Source organism: Colossoma macropomum, unplaced genomic scaffold, assembly GCF_904425465.1.
Source record: "Colossoma macropomum unplaced genomic scaffold, Colossoma_macropomum, whole genome shotgun sequence".
Taxonomy (NCBI): Eukaryota; Metazoa; Chordata; class Actinopteri; order Characiformes; family Serrasalmidae; genus Colossoma; species Colossoma macropomum.
This window is the reverse complement of record NW_023494794.1, coordinates 30,600,291-30,619,895: the sequence shown is the minus strand read 5'-3', so window position 1 is coordinate 30,619,895 and position 19,605 is coordinate 30,600,291. Positions and strand designations below refer to the sequence as shown.

Genomic DNA, 19,605 nt, shown 5'->3' with positions numbered 1-19,605 from the left:
CCGGTGGAATCAGGTGTGCTCCATCTTGACTAGAATTAAAACTCACCACCACAGCAGCCTTTTGTGGATAAGGTTGGTGTCGCCTGGTGTTCTAGAGAGCGCTTTGGGACGATGGCTGTTGTAGGAAGAGTTTGATTCAAACCTCAACAGCAACAACAAAGATTTAATCTTCAAACACAGTGAGATGGGCCAACTTGAGTAGATCAGCCCTTCAGCTGTTCAACTCCTCCACCAACCCAGACCTTACTGCCCTACATCCTTTCTGAAACAAGTTCTTTCACTTCCTGCAGCCAGTTCACACTCTTGATATCAAGTTCTCTCTAAAACACTACAGTTCCTTTAACAGTTCTTCAGGATCAGGCAGGATCTTCTGCAGCCCAGGAGCTTCTGGATCACTGTGTAACTCCAGTCCTTTCAGTCAGACAACATCTGGGCAATTCAGGACCTCAGAACTTTAAGTAACTCAACATTCTTTTGTTTTTCTACCAGAACCCACCCAGACCTCCAGCCCAAGTCCTCAAAGTTCTCTCTCCTCCTGCAGAAAATCTCCTCTGTGTGTTGAAGGCATGTTGGAGGTCTGAGCTGTGTGTGTGTGTGTGAGAGAGTGTGTGTGTGTGTGTGTGTGTGTGTGTGTGTGTGTGTGTGTGTGTGTGTGTGAGAGAGAGTGAGTGTGTGTGTGTGTGTGTGTGTGTGTGTGTGTGTGTGTGTGTGTGAGAGAGAGTGAGTGTGTGTGTGTGTGTGTGTGTGTGTAGTGCTGATGCGCTCTGCCCTCTCTCACCTCTCGCTGACCTCATACACCTGCAGGACGTTGGAGAAGAGCGACTTCCTGTCGTGGATGACCAGTGTGTCGTCCAGCTCTCGAGACCCCAGGAAGTGATCTTTGAGCACTCTGAGTGAGCGCAGGTACGACGCCTCCGACGTCAGCACCTCAAACATACACTGACACAGGGGTCACAGGTCAGACAGGCCACCGCTACAACAATAAATAATAGACTTATAATAAAGTTTAAAAACTGTTATTTTATGAGTTAATCAACCTCTCTCTCTCTCTCTCTCTCTCACTCTCACTCTCTCTCTCTCTCTCACTCTATCTCTCTCTCTCTCTCTCTCTCACTCTCTCTCTCTCTCTCTCTCTCTACCTCCTGTCTCTGTTTCTCCGTGTAGCTCAGTGTCTGCAGTATTCCGCTCTCCTTCACCACAGGAAGTTCCTGCCACAGTTTGACCTCTCCGAGCTCCGCCCTCTTCCGGCCCCCCGAGGTCCCGGACCCCTGCAGCCCCAAACTGTCGCTCGTGCTCCTGCGGTGGGCCGAGGGGCTCTCGCACTGCAGCTGGCATTCAGCCTCACAGACCTTACGCTGGTACATCTGATACAGCGGCTCTGAGTGACATCACAGTCAATCAATACAGTAAATTTCACAGTATCAATAACCTCACCATCCGCACTTAATCAGTCACTTCTACTGTATATACTACACAATTAGCATAATCAATCACTTCTACTGTATATACTACACAATTAGCATAATCAATCACTTCTACTGTATATACTACACAATTAGCATAATCAATCACTTCTACTGTATATACTACACAATTAGCATAATCAATCACTTCTACTGTATATACTACACTATCAATCATTTCTACATTCTACACATTTACCATAATCACTGTCCGGCACCCAATCACTGGAGATCCTCCTGGGGCTTTCATTGTGTTTAACACTGAGAGAGAGAGAGAGAGAGAGAGAGAGAGAAAGATAGAGAGACAGAGAGAGAGAGAGAGAGAGAGAGCGCATTAGTGGGTGCTGTAATGGAGTACAACTGTAGTGTTAGCTGTACTATTAGCTATACAATATTAGCTGTAGTGTTCGCTTCAGTGTTGGCCATATTAGCTGTAGGGTTAGCTGTATTAGCTGTAGGGTTAGCTTTAGTGTTAGCTGTATTAGCTTTAATGTTAGCTGTATTAGCTGTACAATATTAGCTGTAGCATTAGCTGTAGGGTTAGCTGTATTAGCTGTAGTGTTAGCTTTAGTATTAGCTGTATTAGCTTTAATGTTAGCTGTATTAGCTGTACAATATTAGCTGTAGCATTAGCTGTAGGGTTAGCTGGATTAGCTGTAGGGTTAGCTGTATTAGCTGTACAACATTAGCTGTAGTGTTAGCTGTAGGGTTAGCTTCAGTGTTGGCCATATTAGCTGTAGCATTAGCTGTAGTGTTGGTTGTAGTATTAGCTGTAGCGTTGGTTGTAGTATTAGCTGCAGTGTTGGTTGTAGTATTAGCTGTAGTGTTGGTTGTAGTATTGGCTGTAGTGTTGGTTGTAATATTGGCTGTAGTGTTGGTTGTAGTATTAGCTGTAGTGTTGGTTGTAGTATTAGCTGTAGTGTTGGTTGTAGTATTAGCTGCAGTGTTGGTTGTAGTATTAGCTGTAGTGTTGGTTGTAGTATTGGCTGTAGTGTTGGTTGTAATATTAGCTGTAGTGTTGGTTGTAGTATTAGCTGTAGAGTTAGCTGTGGTGTTAGCAGTAGGTTTAGTGATGATATTGTTTGTAGTATTAGCTGTAGTGTTGGTTGTAGTATTAGCTGTAGAGTTAGCTGTGGTGTTAGCAGTAGGTTTAGTGATGATATTGTTTGTAGTATTAGCTGTAGTGTTGGTTGTAGTATTAGCTGTAGAGTTAGCTGTGGTGTTAGCAGTAGCTTTAGTGATGATATCGTTTGTAGTATTAGCTGTACTGTTATCTGTAGCCTTTGCTATAGAGTTAATCATTATGTTAGTACTGTTAGCTGTAGCATTAGCTGTGTTGTGTTCTGAGGGCTGAAGCTGTGAGTAAAGCTGAAAGTCTTACTCTGTTTCCTCTCCCGTCTCTGAATCTTTCTCATCACTTCTCTTTCCCTCTAGAAAGTGGAGAGTTATAATTGACACAGTTAATATTCACATAAACATAAACCTTAAAGGATTACAGAAGTACCTGTTTACCATAATGCTAACAAGGTATATTAAATAACCCTCGACAAAATTTTACAGTAAAGGAGTAAAGTGGACTCAATTTAACAAACACTGAAAATCGCTCTCCATGCAAGAAGCACCTTTGGATATTTCATTTATGTTTTCCTTCTAATTAAGCGATTATCAAAAATATTAGAGATTACAGTCCTGTTTGGAATATGAGGATAAAGGAACTGTGCCAGGAGCTCCATGTTAGCGAGTAGCCTCGTCTCCCACTCGCCAAAACTCAGAGGTGCTGATTTTATTATTACATCACTGTGAGGGGGATTAAATCAGGGTCACTGTTACTGAAGGACCACCGAGTTCAGAGAATTATAGAAGATAATTCACTCTGGAATTCTTACTTAGCAGACTGTAAAAACTACAGACACTGCAGATTCATACTGGAATGAAATCACAGATCTTATCAGTAATCACTCGAATTACAGCACCTCCCTAGAAAAATAATCCCAGGCTTAAGAAAATGAGATCAGCATTAATAGGTATATTTCCCTTTCATGTACATTAGATAGACAGTAGGATAATTCATATAGGCCTATACACAGTTGTGCCGTGTGTGATGCACTTTTAGTAGTGCAGTTTTTTTCATCACTTTCAGGTATTCACATAACACTAACTCTAGCTTTGGGTGTACCACAGGGCTCTGTATTAGGACCACTTTAATTTTCTTTATCTATTGTATTAACTCTATCATATTGTGTCTTATTATATTGTATCCTATCATACGTTTCCTGTTTTTTCTGTGATTTACCTAACTTTGGCTTTCTGGTAGACAAGCCTTCACTTCCCCTTTCACAGGTGCTGGGCGATCTGATTGGTGGACGGCCTCCTCTAGGGGACAACATGTAGGCCAGAACAGGCTGGGTGGCCCGTCTGTCTTTCTGGAGGATACGCTTGGTGGACTTTGTGCGCGGTGGAGGTGTAGGTCTGGGGGGCGGAGTTGGGGGTTTGGGCGTGTTCTCATCAGAAGGCAGGAGCTCGAGGTAGACAGGCTCCTCCATGGGGGGGCGGTCAGTTTGTTGTTCCTGCGGGGCCGATGGGGGGGTCACTGCAGGAGTCGGCCGATGGATTAGCACTTCCACGCTTTCGTATATGCATTCGCTCTCCGCTAGCTTCTGAGGGCTGTGGTGGAGCAGAAAGCTCCGACAGTTAATGCACTGAGGCATTGTGGGAGATTTTACAGAGGCTGTGTGTCTGGAGGGAGGTGTCTGGTATGTGGCCGTCTCTCCCCGTCTACCATCCGTCTCCCCTTTGATGCTTTCGCCTTCCCTCTTTAGTGACCCGCTACTCGTCTGACTTCTTTCGCTTTCCGCCCACGTTCTGTCGTTCTTCTCCTCCGTTTGCAGTGGAACCCATACCAGCTTCATTCCAGGCCGCTGCAGGTGGCAGATGCAGTGGCAGTGTTTCTCCTGCAGGGGGCAGGGTGGCGTGGTTGAGCCCTCCTCCTCCAGTCTGGCCACGCACCCGCTGTCCTCCATCTCACTCCCATCAGGCTCTAGAGGGGAAGAAGGCGAGTCATTAGCAGGGTTTCCTGTTACGGCTGTGTTAGAATGAATATCAGGACTCAATACTTACAACTTCAGATAATTAGAATTTTGCTGTTGTTGTGTTTATTGGTTTTAGTGTTAAACTGCATTTAGAAACCTAAATGTTATCACACCATTTCTAATTTTAATAATTCTTATAAGCCCGTATGATTCATTTGAATCCCCGACTTTGACACCTGAACCAGAAGCCGCTCGTGCCGTTAACAGATCTGGATAATCATAAACTGTGGTTTTAAGGAGTGATTCTGAATGCAGCTGTAGAGGATAAACAAAAACAAATAAAACCAATTAAAACAAATGTACTACATAAAATTCACCCATCAGAAAATCAACCTGCTGTCATCCTACAAAATAAGGTTTAATTTAACGAAAAATAAAAATTGTTTGGAAAATACTGAGAGGTTTTTTTATATACTTCACACCTGAGCATAAGATTTATGAGTCATTTGATATTAATGATCTGATTATTCCTGAAAAGTTATCATCTTACCTACTTTACAAGCCCACATACCAAACCTAACCTCTGTCTTTGTCTCTGATAAGATTCAAATTGAACCTTCTCAGATCGAATTATAGCTCTGCAAAATAAATGTACCACAGCTACAGCGTTCCAGCAGAGCACACAGCAATACAAGAGCTAAACTGCTGTAGACTGTGGGCGGGGCTAACCTGCTGTAGGCTGAATGGGCGGGGCTAACCTGCTGTAGGCTGAATGGGTGGGGCTAAACTGCTGTAGGCTGAATGGGTGGGGCTAACCTGCTGTAGGCGGAGTGGGCGGGGCTAACCTGCTGTAGGCTGAATGGGTGGGGCTAACCTGCTGTAGACTGTGGGCGGGGCTAACCTGCTGTAGGCTGAATGGGCGGGGCTAACCTGCTGTAGGCTGAATGGGTGGGGCTAAACTGCTGTAGGCTGAATGGGTGGGACTAGCCTGCTGTAGGCTGAATGGGCGGGGCTAACCTGCTGTAGGCTGAGTGGGCGAGGCTAAACTGCTGTAGGCTGAGTGGGCGGAGCTAATCTCCTGCTGTTTCTAGTATATTCAAACAATACCTGATCGTCCATGTTCCATGTGGTCAGTCATCTTGTCCTTCATCCATGTCTTCCTTCCCTCCTTCGGTTCTGTCATTTCGTTCTTCTGTTTGTCCTCATCTCTCTCTCTGGGCAGAGCTAATTTCTGGATCTGTTCTCTGACCATTCCTGTTGACCGCTGCAACTCCGCTTTAGGGACTGAAGACATTTTCCCGTTTATATTTAGCCCCTCCCCCCCGCCGTCCTGCTTGGCATTCAGGCTGAGCGCCCTCTGCTTGACCATTCCCGGCTCGATCCTCCTGATGGCCCTGTCCAGAGCGGCGGGCCGGTGGGCGGAGTTTGGCCCCTGCAGCGACTGCAGGCTTGGTTTTGGTGGAAGGTTTGGTTTCTGATGGACGTTCGGTTTCAGGGCGGCCATCTCTGTGTTCCTTCCTCTGAAGTCCAGCTTTCAGTGTTTATCTAAAGTCCGTTTCAGGCGCTGACGGGAATCCAGGGGACTTCCAGCTCCGCAACTACAGCTTTTACACAAACATCCTCAAAATGACCCGAAGTGTGGAGCTGAAAGACACGATCAGACCTGCTTCATTAATACCACGCATTTAATATGCAGTGCAGTGCTTTACATTCATGTTTAAACTCAAAAACACAGAGAAAATCAAAGCTAGTTAATGAGAATTCAAAATAAAAGTTCCTTTTTTAAATAGTAATAAATAGTTTGAGTTCCTGTGGAGAATAAAAAGCTCCTCACATGCTGAACTCTTTGGGCTCTAAAGCTGGTCCTGCTACTAAACCCTGATTAGAGACGTATGAAGATCCTGCAGATCTTTAAACTGCAGATCCTTAAAGGCTAAAAGAAATGTTTTAAAAATTAATTCTAAAGTAAACAACTAGAGGAGCACCTGCTTTTCCAGGTTGTCAGAATTTCACAGGTAAAATGTTTGAACAACCTGGATTTTGTTCTGTTTTTAGTAAACTCCAAAACTTTGCAGTAGTTTAAACAAGAATAGGCGTCTTCTCTGCGTCTCTCAGAGTGAGGAGAACTCGTTAAGTTCTTTAGAGCGAAAAAAAGGCATTCTAAATTATATTATTGTGAGAAGTCATGAATAATATGTCTAACTTCACTCTTCTGTAGTACGTTCTTCTCATTTGTTCACTGTCGGTAAAGAGGATTTCTGACATTGTTTAGTCTTTAAACATTACAGTTAATCCAGCTAAATATGCTGGACAGACACTTCATGAGTTGTATAAACAGTATAGATATAGGACTGTATTGTTTATAAAGCTGTGAAACAGAAGTGTCAACAGGAGGATATATAAACTGAACAAACCAGTGTGATCCCAGTACGGAGCCCTGTGGTACCCCTAATGTCACAGTTAGTGTTAGTGTGAATGTGACGCCTGCTCTGGCTGCTGTTTCACTCACAGTGTATAAAACACTCACACTGTTTGACTCATAAACACAGGATTTATAGTCGGAGCTTCTCAAAAGCACAATAACACATCATACTTTCACAATATGTCGCTCTAATGCTTCCTGGTGACGAGCTCGGAATGACCGAAAAGTCCAGACAGACAGATTTCTGAACTTCCTGTTAAACAGACTCTCCATCTTTCATGACTACAGTCAGTAGTTTCTGATTGTGTTTTGTAATTTAAAGGTTAAAGGTTGTGATTTTGAGGAGAAGCCGTGATTTACATTACCTCGTTGTCGTAGTTCGTTGTTGAAGCTCATATCACAGGACAGTGAGAGTGGCGTGAGCCGTGTCTCTTTCAGTTAATAAAAATGACCACTGGTCAGTTCTTCTTTTGCCGGCTGAGTTTCTGTCTCACGTGGTGTTGGAGGGGAAGTGAGCACGTTTCAGAGTGAAGCAGTTTTTAGGGAAGAGGTGTTTGGGTGAGTGGTGTGAGTGGTGTGGGTGGTGTGGGTAGTGGGTCAGTTTTATTATTATTATTATATCTTTTGTTATTCTGTTTGGAAACTCATTTAAGGAAAGAGCTCTAGGTCATTTCATTACTTGGGGCCTCAGTGTCTGCAATAATAATTCTTGATACGCAAAAATGTAAAATAATTAATTCTTTAATTTGGATCAGGATTTGTTGGATTGTTGGATAATTTGCATCAGGAATATAGTTTAATAAATGCTAAACACAATAAATCAGTCACTACATGAAATCAAAGTTTGAGCATTATTGAGCATCTACTGTAGTGCTGCTAATCGCAGCGCTGTGATTAATTAGCCATTAGCCACTGTGCTGAACTGTTAGCTTTTACAGTAACTAGACAGTCAAATATGAGCCAAGTCATTTTTCTGTCTGTGGTTTTGGAGCTGCAGTGCAGGAGACTCATAGGTGACTGTCAGCCTCACTCTCTCTCTTTTCTCTCTCTCTCTCTCTTTCTCTCTCTCTTTCTCTCTCTCTCTCTCTCTCTCTCTTCTCTCTCTCTCACACACACAAACAGAATACTTCTGTAGTACACCTGTACCTTTAATCAGACCCCTCAAATTCTGGCTACATCACGCAAGAGTGAAATCAGGAAGTTAACTGACCACAGAGGTCAGAAAATTCCACCCAGAACAAACAGCTAAAAACTTTCAGTTCAGTGTTTCACTAAACAGTGTGATGAATAAAACACACAAACATTTATTATGATGCTGCTTCACAATATAGTTTATTAGTGTCCTCCGCTTTACACCACTGTAGACCTCGGAACTGATTATAAATCAATCAGTTATTAAATGATAAAGGATGCAATCCACAATCTAATGAACATATAAACTTATAGAGGATTAATATAAAATTTATTCAGCAGGTCTACAGTTTCTTCTCACAGTGAGACCTGAATTGAAAAGTCTTATCATTTACTGCTAAAAAACCTTTATACATCATATCTCACTATTACTCATTCACTATTATTGGTATCCTTTTAGAGGTTCTGAGAGAGGCTGTTAGTGTTGATCTGTAATAAACTAAACTGTCTCTCAGAGCTGAACAGCTAAACTGCATTTACACAGAGCTGGTTTATGTGTCTGTGGAGTTCAGTGGACGACGAGAAGCGTCACAGGGTTTCAGTCCAAACACAGACTGTCATTTTAAAAGGCTTCATACAGTCACATTCATCTCTCTCTCTCTGTTTCTTTCTCTTTGTGTATATCTCTCTGTCTGTTCTCCACTCTTTCTATTTCTCTCTCTCTCTCTTTTACAGCAGCACACATCCTCCTCCTTTAGACTCTACGTAGTTGGGGTCGAGGTCATTGGGCAGTTTCCCGTTTTCGGCCCACACGTTGAGCTCTCCGAACACCCCGGTCTCGATCATCTCCTCCTGCCAGGGGATCGGGATGTTTCCTGTAGCAAAATCTTCATAAAACTCGTTATCTTTACTGTCAATCACCACACCTTTCACCGTACTGAACGCTCCCACATCATCAATGTTCTTAGCGTACACCATCTTAGGGTCAGGAACAAACGGAGGGAGCAGCATCCCTGGGAGAGAGAGAGAGAGAGAAATGAATGTCCTAGCAATAGTGAAAAATCAGTCCTTCCAGTCTCCACTCCATCCAGTCACCTCCTCATCCAGTCACCACTCCATCCAGTCACCTCCTCATCCAGTCACCACTCCATCCAATCACCAAATATATTAATATGTTAATTGGGTCAGATTAGATTAGTGAGGTCCTATTCTATTCTGCGCTGTTATTCTGCTCTGTAAGCAGAGTGGAGGTCCTTACCCGCCTCCAGCCGTCCCCAGTTGAGCTCTTTAAAGAACGGCTGGTTCTTCAGCTCGGCACAGTCATTGTTCTTGAAGCCGAGCCGCTTCTCTGGATCTTTCTCCATCAAACCCTCGCAGATGTCCTTCAGCTCCTTACTGAAGGTGGAGGGGTAGGACACGGGGTCGTTTAGAATCCGCCGGGTCACCTCACTGTTCTCCACCTGATTACACGGGGGTGAGAGGAAGGGGGGGTGAACAGTACGAGTGAAGAATCTGATGTAACTGAGAGCTTTGGTGTGATTCAGTGTTTGTGTACCTGTTCTCCTCGAACTCTGAAAGGTCCTTTAGCTGCCACCATTTCATACAACGTCACTCCCAGAGTAAAATAATCCACTGTGTAATCATATTCCTTACTCTGCAGCAGCTCTGGAGCCATGAACCCTGAGAGAGAGAGAGAGAGAGAGAGAGAGAGAGAGAGAGACATCAGGCCTATAAACTTCATCAGTTTCTCATTAGGCTGAATGAATAACTGACTCTAAATGTACGTATTGTGATATAAACTGAGTCTGTTCTACAGTTTCTCGTTAGGCTGAATGAATAACTGACTCTAAATGTAGGTATTGTGATATAAACTGAGTCTGTTCTACAGTTTCTCATTAGGCTGAATGAATAACCGACTCTAAATGTAGGTATTGTGATATAAACTGAGTCTGTTCTACAGTTTCTCATTAGGCTGAATGAATAACCGACTCTAAATGTAGGTATTGTGATATAAACTGAGTCTGTTCTACAGTTTCTCATTAGGCTGAATGAATAACCGACTCTAAATGTAGGTATTGTGATATAAACTGAGTCTGTTCTACAGTTTCTCATTAGGCTGAATGAATAACTGACTCTAAATGTAGGTATTGTGGTATAAACTGAGTCTGTTCTACAGTTTCTCATTAGGTTGAATGAATAACTGACTCTAAATGTAGGTATTGTGGTATAAATTGAGTCTGTTCTACAGTTTCTCATTGCATTGAATAAGATTTCTACCAGTGTTTCGTAAAGCTTGTCCATCTTCACAGCACTTGTGGGAGCTTGGTGCTAAAGTGGCTCTGACTGCATGTGTAAAACTCTAACCTGGTGTTCCTGCGTATCCTTTGGTTTTGTCTTTTCCTGGTGGGAGCTCCACAGCCAGGCCGAGATCTGACAGACGAACGTGTCCTGAAAAGTGAAACATACAGAAGAAAAGACAGAAGTGTCTTCCAGTGGTCTGTGTTAAGTTACGATGTGTCTGACATGAATATAAAGCGAGGTCACTGAGGTTAAACTTGTTGCTTTGTGAGGTCCACCAAAGGTCATCTTCATCTCCATCTTCTTGTTTGAATGACATTGAGCCTTCTGCTCTCCATCACTGACATCTGATCCAGGATCTGGATACTCAGTGCGCATACCCTCACTCTGTATCTTTAAGACATATAACCCTGTAGAGTACACAAAACATGCATGTAAAACACCCCACAGAGCATATAAAACACCCTGCCAAGCCTGCAGAACACCCTGGCATGAGTGCAGAACACCCTACCAAGCCTGCAGAACACCCTGGCATGCCTGCAGAACACCCTGTCATGAGTGCAGAACACCCTACCAAGCCTGCAGAACACCCTGCCAAGCCTGCAGAACACCCTGGCATGAGTGTAGAACACCCTGCCATGAGTATAGAACACCCTGCCTTGAGTGCAGAACACCCTGCCAAGCCTGCAGAACACCCTGCCATGAGTGCAGAACACCCTGGCATGAGTGTAGAACACCCTGGCATGCCTGCAGAACACCCTGCCAAGCCTGCAGAACACCCTGCCATGAGTGCAGAACACCCTGCCATGAGTATAGAACACCCTGCCTTGAGTGCAGAACACCCTGCCAAGCCTGCAGAACACCCTGCCATGAGTGCAGAACACCCTGCCATGAGTGCAGAACACCCTGGCATGAGTGTAGAACACCCTGGCATGAGTGTAGAACACCCTGCCAAGCCTGCAGAACACCCTGCCATGCCTGCAGAACACCCTGTCATGAGTGTAGAACACCCTGCCAAGCCTGCAGAACACCCTGGCATGCCTGCAGAACACCCTGTCATGAGTGTAGAACACCCTGCCAAGCCTGCAGAACACCCTGGCATGAGTGTAGAACACCCTGCCATGAGTGCAGAACACCCTGCCAAGCCTGCAGAACACCCTGGCATGAGTGCAGAACACCCTGCCATGAGTGCAGAACACCCTGCCATGAGTGCAGAACACCCTGCCATGCCTGCAGAACACCCTGCCAAGCCTGCAGAACACCCTACCAAGTCTGCAGAACACCCTGCCTTGAGTGCAGAACACCCTACCAAGTCTGCAGAACACCCTGCCATGAGTGCAGAACACCCTACCAAGCCTGCAGAACACCCTACCAAGCCTGCAGAACACCCTGCCATGAGTGCAGAACACCCTGCCAAGCCTGCAGAACACCCTGCCATGAGTGCAGAACACCCTGCCAAGCCTGCAGAACACCCTGCCTTGAGTGCAGAACACCCTACCAAGCCTGCAGAACACCTTGCCAAGCCTGCAGAACACCCTGCCAAGCCTGCAGAACACCCTGCCTTGAGTGCAGAACACCCTGCCTTGAGTGCAGAACACCCTACCAAGCCTGCAGAACACCCTGCCAAGCCTGCAGAACACCCTGCCAAGCCTGCAGAACACCCTACCAAGCCTGCAGAACACCCTGGCATGCCTGCAGAACACCCTGGCATGAGTGTAGAACACCCTACCAAGCCTGCAGAACACCCTGCCATGAGTGCAGAACACCCTGCCAAGCCTGCAGAACACCCTACCAAGCCTGTAGAACACCCTGCCAAGTCTGCAGAACACCCTGGCATGCCTGCAGAACACCCTGGCATGAGTGTAGAACACCCTACCAAGCCTGCAGAACACCCTGCCATGAGTGCAGAACACCCTACCAAGCCTGCAGAACACCCTGCCAAGCCTGCAGAACACCCTGCCAAGCCTGCAGAACACCCTACCAAGCCTGCAGAACACCCCACCAAGCCTGCAGAACACGCTGCCAAGGCTGCAGAACACCCTACCAAGCCTGCAGAACACCCTGCCAAGCCTGCAGAACACCCTGCCAAGCCTGCAGAACACCCTACCAAGCCTGCAGAACACCCTGCCAAGCCTGCAGAACACCCTGCCAAGCCTGCAGAACACCCTACCAAGCCTGCAGAACACCCCACCAAGCCTGCAGAACACCCTGCCAAGCCTGCAGAACACCCTGCCAAGCCTGCGGAACTGCACAAGCGTCCAGTATGTCAACCTGTAGATCACTGGTTCATTGTATGTTCGGAGCGTGTGTGTACCTGCATCGTCCAGCAGAACGTTCTCAGGTTTGAGGTCTCTGTAGACAATCCTGTGCTGGTGCAGGTGCTCGAGACCACAGATAATCTGAGCTGTATAAAAACAGGCTCTGTTCTCATTAAAGCCTGGATTCTTCTCATCTACATTATACATATGATACCTGAGAGAGAGAGAGAGAGAGAGAGAGATTGTGGGTAAGAACAGCAGCACTGGAGCTGTTGAGCTCTACAGATTAAGCAGGATTAGGAGCAGCAGTGTAATGTAGGTAATCGTCGTGTTGGTAAACCTGAACTTTATTTCATTACTGACTCTCAGGTTTAGCGGTGACAAGGCTGGTGTCTCATCTAATGAATATTCAGATTCTCCAGTTTGAATCCTCTGGAGTCACTCTGGATAAAAACATGTTCTTAATGAATATATGATAAAATAGCTGGGACAGTATGTGAAATGCAGAAAGAAGTTAACACACAAAAACAAAAATAGTCCAAAGATATTTTATCTTTTTTAACTTGTCTTAACTCTGTTTAACTTGTTTTATCTTTCATTGTGTTTCATTTTGAAACTGATGCCTGCAATGTGTACCTAAAAAAGTTGAGATGGGAGCAAGTTAAGACTAGAAACATCTTAAACGGGTGATGCAGTCATGCTTGGGTATAAAAGGAGCATCCAGGAATGTCCGAGTCCTTTATGAGTGAGAATGGATCAAGGCTTCTCACTTTCCCAAAGAATGTGTCAGCAAATAATCCAAAAGTGTTATTACTACATTCAAGCAACTGCAAGGATTTTAGGTATTTCTCTGGGCCACAGAAGAAAAGGGCTATCCAGATTGTTACCAGCGTAAAGTTCAAAATCAGGGTCTGTTATGGGATGAGGGGGTGTTAGTGGGAACATCTGTAAAGGAGCCATTAACATTGAAACATATCCACACGTTTTGGAGCAACATGTGCAGCAGACTTCTAGATGACTTCAGGTAAAACATCAAATATTGTGTTTTTTGTACCTTTTTTGGTTTAATTTAGGTCAAACGGAATTTACTCATCGCTGCTTCCTGTTTTATTAGAATTTGTATAAGTTTGTATAAATAAAAATAAGTGTGAATAGAGAAAAGTTCTGGTTGAGATGAAGTGCAGAAGTGGCTGTGTGGTACCTGAGGTCACCTCCGTTCATGATAGTCATCACCAGGCAGAGGTCAGTCTTGGTCTGAAAGGCGTACGCCAGCGTGACGATGAAACGGCTGTGGACTTTCGCCAGAATCCGCTTCTCAATTATAGCACCCTGATCACAACACAGCACCGTTACTCAATTAGACATCTCACTGATTACTACATGGGTATATTATAGCCGTGTAGACAGTGTTACACATGATGAACAGCCACACGTTGAACTCCGCCTCTTTATTCACCTGCATCACTCATCACATCAGGTTTTTATCTGATGAGTTTTATTACTTTTTTATTATTAACAAACAGAAAATAAATAGTGGAGAAACTGTTTTTGCAGTGTCTGCTATTTCATGAAAAATGAGAAAAAATAAATAATAGGTGTCAGGTTATTCAGGGTCAGGTGAGTAAAGGTCAGGTGAGTGAGGGTAAGGTAAGTCAGAGTCAGGTGAATGAAAGATGGGATAGGCAAGGTCAAGTGAACGAGGGTCATCTTATTCAGGGTCAGGTAAGTCAGAGCCGGGTGAGTGAGAGGTAAGTCAGAGTCGGTTGAGTGAGGGTCAAGTAAATCAGAATCAGGGTGAGTGAGGGTCAGGTAAGTCAGAGTCAGGCGAGTGAGAGTCAGGTAAGTCAGAATAAGACGAGTGAGGGTCAGGTAAGTCAGAGTCAGGGTGAGTTGAGTGAGGGTCAGGTAAATCAGGGTTAGGAGAATGAGGGGCAGATCAGTCAGGGTCAGGTGAGTAAATCTCAGGTAAATCAGGGGCAGGTGAATGAAGATCAAGTAAGTCAAGGTCAAGTAAGTCAGGGTAAGGTCAGTGAAGGTCAGGTAAGTAAGGGTCAGGTCAGTGTGAGTGAGTGTTGCTTCTGTTCCTTTGTAAAGTGAGACTGGGATAAGCTAGAGTAAAGTTAAGGATAGTTACCCCAGTAATAACTTCACAATCATGAGGGACACTACATAAGGTGAAGGTTAACATGCATAACTGTTCTATCTGCATAACTGCTCTGCATAACTGCTCTATTCTACCTTCATAACTGCTCTATTCTACCTGTATAATTGCTCTATTCTGCTGGCATAACTCCTCTATTCTACCTGCATAACTGCTCTGTATAACTGCTCTATTCTACCTGCATAACTCCTCTATTCTACCTGCATAACTCTATTTTACCAATCTCAGTCCATTTCTACTCTACTCTCTACTGTTTAACGGCTTTTAAACTCCTCCCATTTAATATCCATTTCTTACTCTCTCTCTCTCTCTCTCTCTCTCTCCCTCTCCCTCTCCCTCTCTCTCTCTCTCTCTCTTTCGCTGGTTAGGCTGATTTGTGTTGCATCCTGGAGCTGCAAGCCTCTTTGCTCTGAAGCCAATACAGCGCGATTAGAGCTGCCTAATACTCTGCTCTCAGGTGACTCAGCTAATCCCATCGTTCTCTCTCTCTCTCTGTCTCTCTCTCTCCATCCCTCTGTTTCCTTTCTCTGCCTCTCTCGCACTGAAAGAAGAAAATGTAGGACAGTCATGAGTTTTTTCCTCTTTCTTCTGCAGAGGATTAGTGAGGAACTGTCCTGGTCCGTGAGTGTGAGGTTAACCCCCCTCCACCCCCCACCCCTTACATCATAGCCTTTACGCTTCTTCAACCTCTTCTTGTTCAGCTTCTTGTTGGCGTACATCTTCCCCGTGGCTTTCATCTGGCAGGCGTGCACCTCCCCGAACCCGCCTTTGCCCAGCACCCGAAACTCCATGAACCAGTCCTCGGTGACCGACTGGCTCTCTAGCCACTTAAACTGGACATAGCGCAGGAAGTACATGCTGCTCTTGAAGCCGGCCAGCGCTTTAGCCTCCATGTGCTTCAGCAGCTGCTGCTCGCTCTCTTTGAACAGGTCTCCCCGGACGTTCTTGGCGTCCTCCTTGACTCTGCTCACAGCCTTCTCCTCCAGGAAGCTGCAGAAGTTCTTGGAGCTCGACTCGTAGTACTTGTTGACCATTTTCTGTGCTTTCTGGGCGCGGTCCTGCTCCTGCGCCGTGTTGTAGTCCTCCATGTCTTTCCAGAACTCTCCAGCTGCCTTGTGGGCAGCCTCGCTGGCCAGATACTGCTGGAAGAGCCGCTTGCCGATGGGCTGTCGGACGCACATGCTGTCAAAGGTCGAGTCCACCGTGGCCTTCATGTGCTCACACTGCCTGATGTGGGGCAGGTTCAGCTTGGCTCGGTACTTCTTGTCCCGCATGGTTGCCGCAGCAGCGCCATCTACGCTCCCGCGGGCCGACACATAGGCCGAATTAGCCACCACCGTCTCCAGCCCACCGATATCCATCGCTGGACCTTGGAAGGGCGAGGACAATACAGATTAATGTTCTCAGAATTTTCAGTTAAGAGAATGAGAAATAGCAAAAAAGAGAAAAAGCTCATAAAACAGCTGCAGAATTAGCACACAGGTGAGAGCAGGCAGGGCTGACAAAATACACATTAAAATATATACAAATATATATTGGCAGGATACATATCAACTTTCTTAAAAAAATAAATGTTTCCACTGTGGAGAAGCGAGAGGAGTTTAGAGTGTTTATCCACCTCATTCAGGAGCCGAAACTGTACGAGCTCTTTCACTCACAGCTGGGATTTCAGCTGAGTCTGAGCTGATTTTGGAGATGGAAGCACAAAACAAACTTGTCTTTAAGTGCAAATAAGATCTGATTCTCTGCTCTCAGCAGAACAGACAGACGGTGACGCAGGCCTAGTATGAAAAGTAAAAGTAGCGTGAAGATCTTCATCACTTCATGCAGAAGCTGAATACGTTCTTTTGCATTTAACTCCATGTTCGTATCTCCGTTTGAGATTTCAGAGATTCTGATCCTTTTAGAGTTTGTGAAAAAGTTCTATTTGCTGGAACTCAGCTGCTCCATCATCTTGGTTGTTGTCATGCCAACAGCAGAGGCCCTTGATTTTGTTTACCGGTGAAAGTTTGCAAAAATGGAACAGACAGCGAATAAAATAATGTTGCATTTTTGCCTGTCTGAAAAGTGATGTTTGGTGCACTGGACTGGCTGTGTAATGGTCAGAAAGACCAATAAACAGCAGGAGCTCATCCAGAATGACCAGGACAGAACAGAGCTCATCACTGCAGCTCTGAAATCTCTACTCTGGCTTACAGTCAGTTACAGATCAGAGTTTAAAGAGCTGCTGCTAGTCCAACGGTTTCAGCCCAGAAACGGTCTCTCAGATCCATCGGCTCAGGTCAGCTAGGCCAGTCCAGAGCCCAAACTACCCATATACAGATGTATTTCAGAATATTTTGCCATATTAACCAAATATACTTTAACACGTTTGGGGAAATATTCCACATAAAATTGTACCAAACCAAAAATAACTGTGTGTAAATGTTTTTATCAAATCCATCTGAAAATGTGTGAAAATATCCAGAATCCTGTCTGATGCTCTTCACTGTCTGATACCTTTAGAAATGAATTTGTGTTCCAGTATCTTCATTTTAAATCTGATCAAATGATCCTTTATCAGGACAGAAGCGAGTGTTGTGGGTATTGATACTCTGTGAAAATGCAGTTATGATCTGATATCTTGTTTATGTGAAATACATTGTGTGTGAGAGTCTGACTGCAGACGTACATGGTTAATGTAAAGTACAGTGCAGATCACAGAAAATAACTAATACTGATAAATGCATTTTAAATATAGTTAACAAACACATTTTAGGCCATTTTCATACATTGCAAAAATATATCTGATAAATACATTTGGAATATATTTTTTCCATATGAGTGAACAGCTGGCAGAAGATCTCAGATGAGCTCCAAACGCAGTGATTTTTAAATCCAGATGAAAAACATCTCTTTTTATTGTCTATCATTGAGCTCTAACTCACTTTGATCTTACTGCACTTTATTTAAGTGTCCTACTTTTCATCTGTATTTATTTTACTTGCCTCATTTATGATCATTTTTATGTCTCTTTGTCTTTGATTTCCTTTAATGTTTTGGTTTAATGTTCAAGCACTTTGAGTTGCTGTTGTGAGATCCTGTATAAATAAACTTCACTTGCTTCATTGGTTATTCTGATTGGTGAAACTGGCTGTGTTGCAATGTTACAACCCTTTCAAAATAAAAGCCCTTAAAACTAAAATAGTGTAAAATATCACAAAACAACATATAAAAGAATCTACAGCACAGAGAAGAATCTGTTTCCCCAGAACAGCGTAGCGCTCAGGTGTTTGTGTGGATCTGTAAGCGAGGCCACAGATCCTCTTTGAAAACGAGGCTAGGCTAAATCCTCACCTGGCCCTGCACGCCAGCTAATTGATTAATGAACTCTAATTCTGGTCTAATTGATCTCCGGTTGGTTTTAAGACCGCTGCTCCCTTTTCTGGCACCTGACCTGATCGCAACTTTAAATCTCGTCCCCTTTGGCCCAGCCGGCTGCGTCGCAGCACTCTGCGGTGGGCTAACGGGTTTCGCTAGCGCTCGGTTTCTCAGCTGTGTGGTTCGCTCACGGCGCGAAATGAGAACTTTGTTCTGCTGTAAAAATCTTCTTCTCTGGGTCTTGTAAGAGTAACACATTTTCCATGACGTCTGCGATGCTAATGCTCTTATATTATGCTAGTTTGTTAGCACTGTGGTTCCTGTTCACTGTTTATTGTCTGGCTGTGTCTCTGAGGGTGAAGCTGGTGGAGTTTATGCTGTTTTTAGTCGTCCAGCTGTGCAGAGCACTTTTAAATGACCTCAAAACTTTAACCAGCTGGGTTGTTTGACTTGAAAACATGAAAATATGAAAATATGTTTACATTAAATAAATGTATCATGTTGTCTTTAAAGACATAATTTGTGTAAAATGTACAAAAATGAATAAAAGCACATTTCAGTGAATGAAAACTTGATTGATCCAAAGAGATTTCCACTAAATAAAACTGAAATAAACTCAACTGAAATGTTTCTGTTTTGTTCCTTCAACAGATAAACTTCGTGTTAAGAAGCTCTGTGTGTACTGATTAATGTAAATGTGTGGCATTAATAATTAAGCTCGTACAACAGTGTACTGTGTATTATTATTATTATTATTATTATTATTATTAGTCTGTCTTAGTCACGCAGTCTGAGTGATCAGTGTATGATCTGATGTATCTGATGTGTCTGTGTCCTAACATTCAGACTGTCGCACTTATTAAATACAGAGTTTTGTTTTTGTCTGATTTTGTGAATGTCTGACTGTAAAATCAGCCGCAGATTAAAGTTTCATAACACTATTATATTAATAATCATCTCTGCTATAAAGAGATTTAATCAGCCAACGATGAAGTCTTGTCTGTTTAGTTCTGATCACAAACTCAACCGCTCTTCATAACTAACTCAATTACATTAATCATCATTAAACTCATTACAAACTCATTATGCTATTATTGACCTTTAAACCCCCTTTAACACATTCACAGGTAAATACAGCTCGCTCTCTCTCTCTGTCTCTCTCTGTCTCTCTGTCTCTCTGTCTCTCTCTGTCTCTCTGTCTCTCTCTCTCTCTCTCTGTCTCTGAGTCTTACCTGAGCTGTTTCTCCTCCGAACAAAATAAACAAATAAACAAATCCACTGTTAGAGTTCGGCCATGACCACTGCAGAACTCCTCACTGTCCAGAACTCCGTCCACTACACATACCTTCACACACCGGATCTCACACTCCTCTCTCTCTAACACTCCCTCTCTCTAACTCTCTCTCTCTCTAACTCTCTCTCTCTAACTCTCTCTCTCTCTAACTCTCTCTCTCTAACTCTCCCTCTCTCTCTCTAACTCTCC

The 19,605-nt window shown here is 44.1% G+C and overlaps 2 protein-coding genes across 2 annotated transcripts in view; both read right to left on the bottom strand.

Moving 5' to 3' along the window:
• The window catches only part of arhgef15 (Rho guanine nucleotide exchange factor (GEF) 15), a 12,804-nt gene extending 8,764 nt beyond the window's left edge, over positions 1-4,040 (bottom strand). Inside the window, exons 1-5 of the mRNA XM_036580790.1 lie at positions 3,757-4,040; positions 2,845-2,893; positions 1,663-1,724; positions 1,140-1,378; positions 779-939 (exon numbers count right to left, since the gene is read on the bottom strand). Of these exons, the coding sequence (XP_036436683.1) occupies positions 779-939; positions 1,140-1,378; positions 1,663-1,724; positions 2,845-2,893; positions 3,757-4,006 (761 nt within the window). The 5' untranslated portion in view covers positions 4,007-4,040. The remainder of the gene's footprint in view (positions 1-778; positions 940-1,139; positions 1,379-1,662; positions 1,725-2,844; positions 2,894-3,756) is intronic.
• Positions 4,041-8,558: 4,518 nt separating this feature from the next.
• grk1b (G protein-coupled receptor kinase 1 b) lies at positions 8,559-19,517 on the bottom strand. The gene is made up of 8 exons (XM_036580799.1): positions 19,355-19,517; positions 15,425-16,131; positions 13,803-13,930; positions 12,658-12,815; positions 10,410-10,493; positions 9,601-9,725; positions 9,304-9,505; positions 8,559-9,058 (listed from the first exon to the last, which is right to left on the bottom strand). The coding sequence occupies exons 2-8, from the start codon at positions 16,121-16,123 to the stop codon at positions 8,775-8,777; spliced, it is 1,680 nt and encodes a 559-aa protein (XP_036436692.1). The 5' UTR covers positions 16,124-16,131; positions 19,355-19,517; the 3' UTR covers positions 8,559-8,774.
• Positions 19,518-19,605: the final 88 nt, after the last annotated feature.

What these genes read in the sequence shown, in the direction of transcription:
- grk1b (XM_036580799.1), bottom strand. Translation starts at nt 16,123, where the DNA reads ATGGATATCGGTGGGCTGGAGACGGTGGTGGCTAATTCGGCCTATGTG. An exon ending in CGTTCTGCTGGACGATGCAG is followed by an intron (nt 10,494 to 12,657) that starts GTACACACACGC and finishes TTCACTTTTCAG; the next exon opens with GACACGTTCGTCTGTCAGAT. An exon ending in CTGGGGACGGCTGGAGGCGG is followed by an intron (nt 9,059 to 9,303) that starts GTAAGGACCTCC and finishes TCTCTCTCCCAG; the next exon opens with GGATGCTGCTCCCTCCGTTT.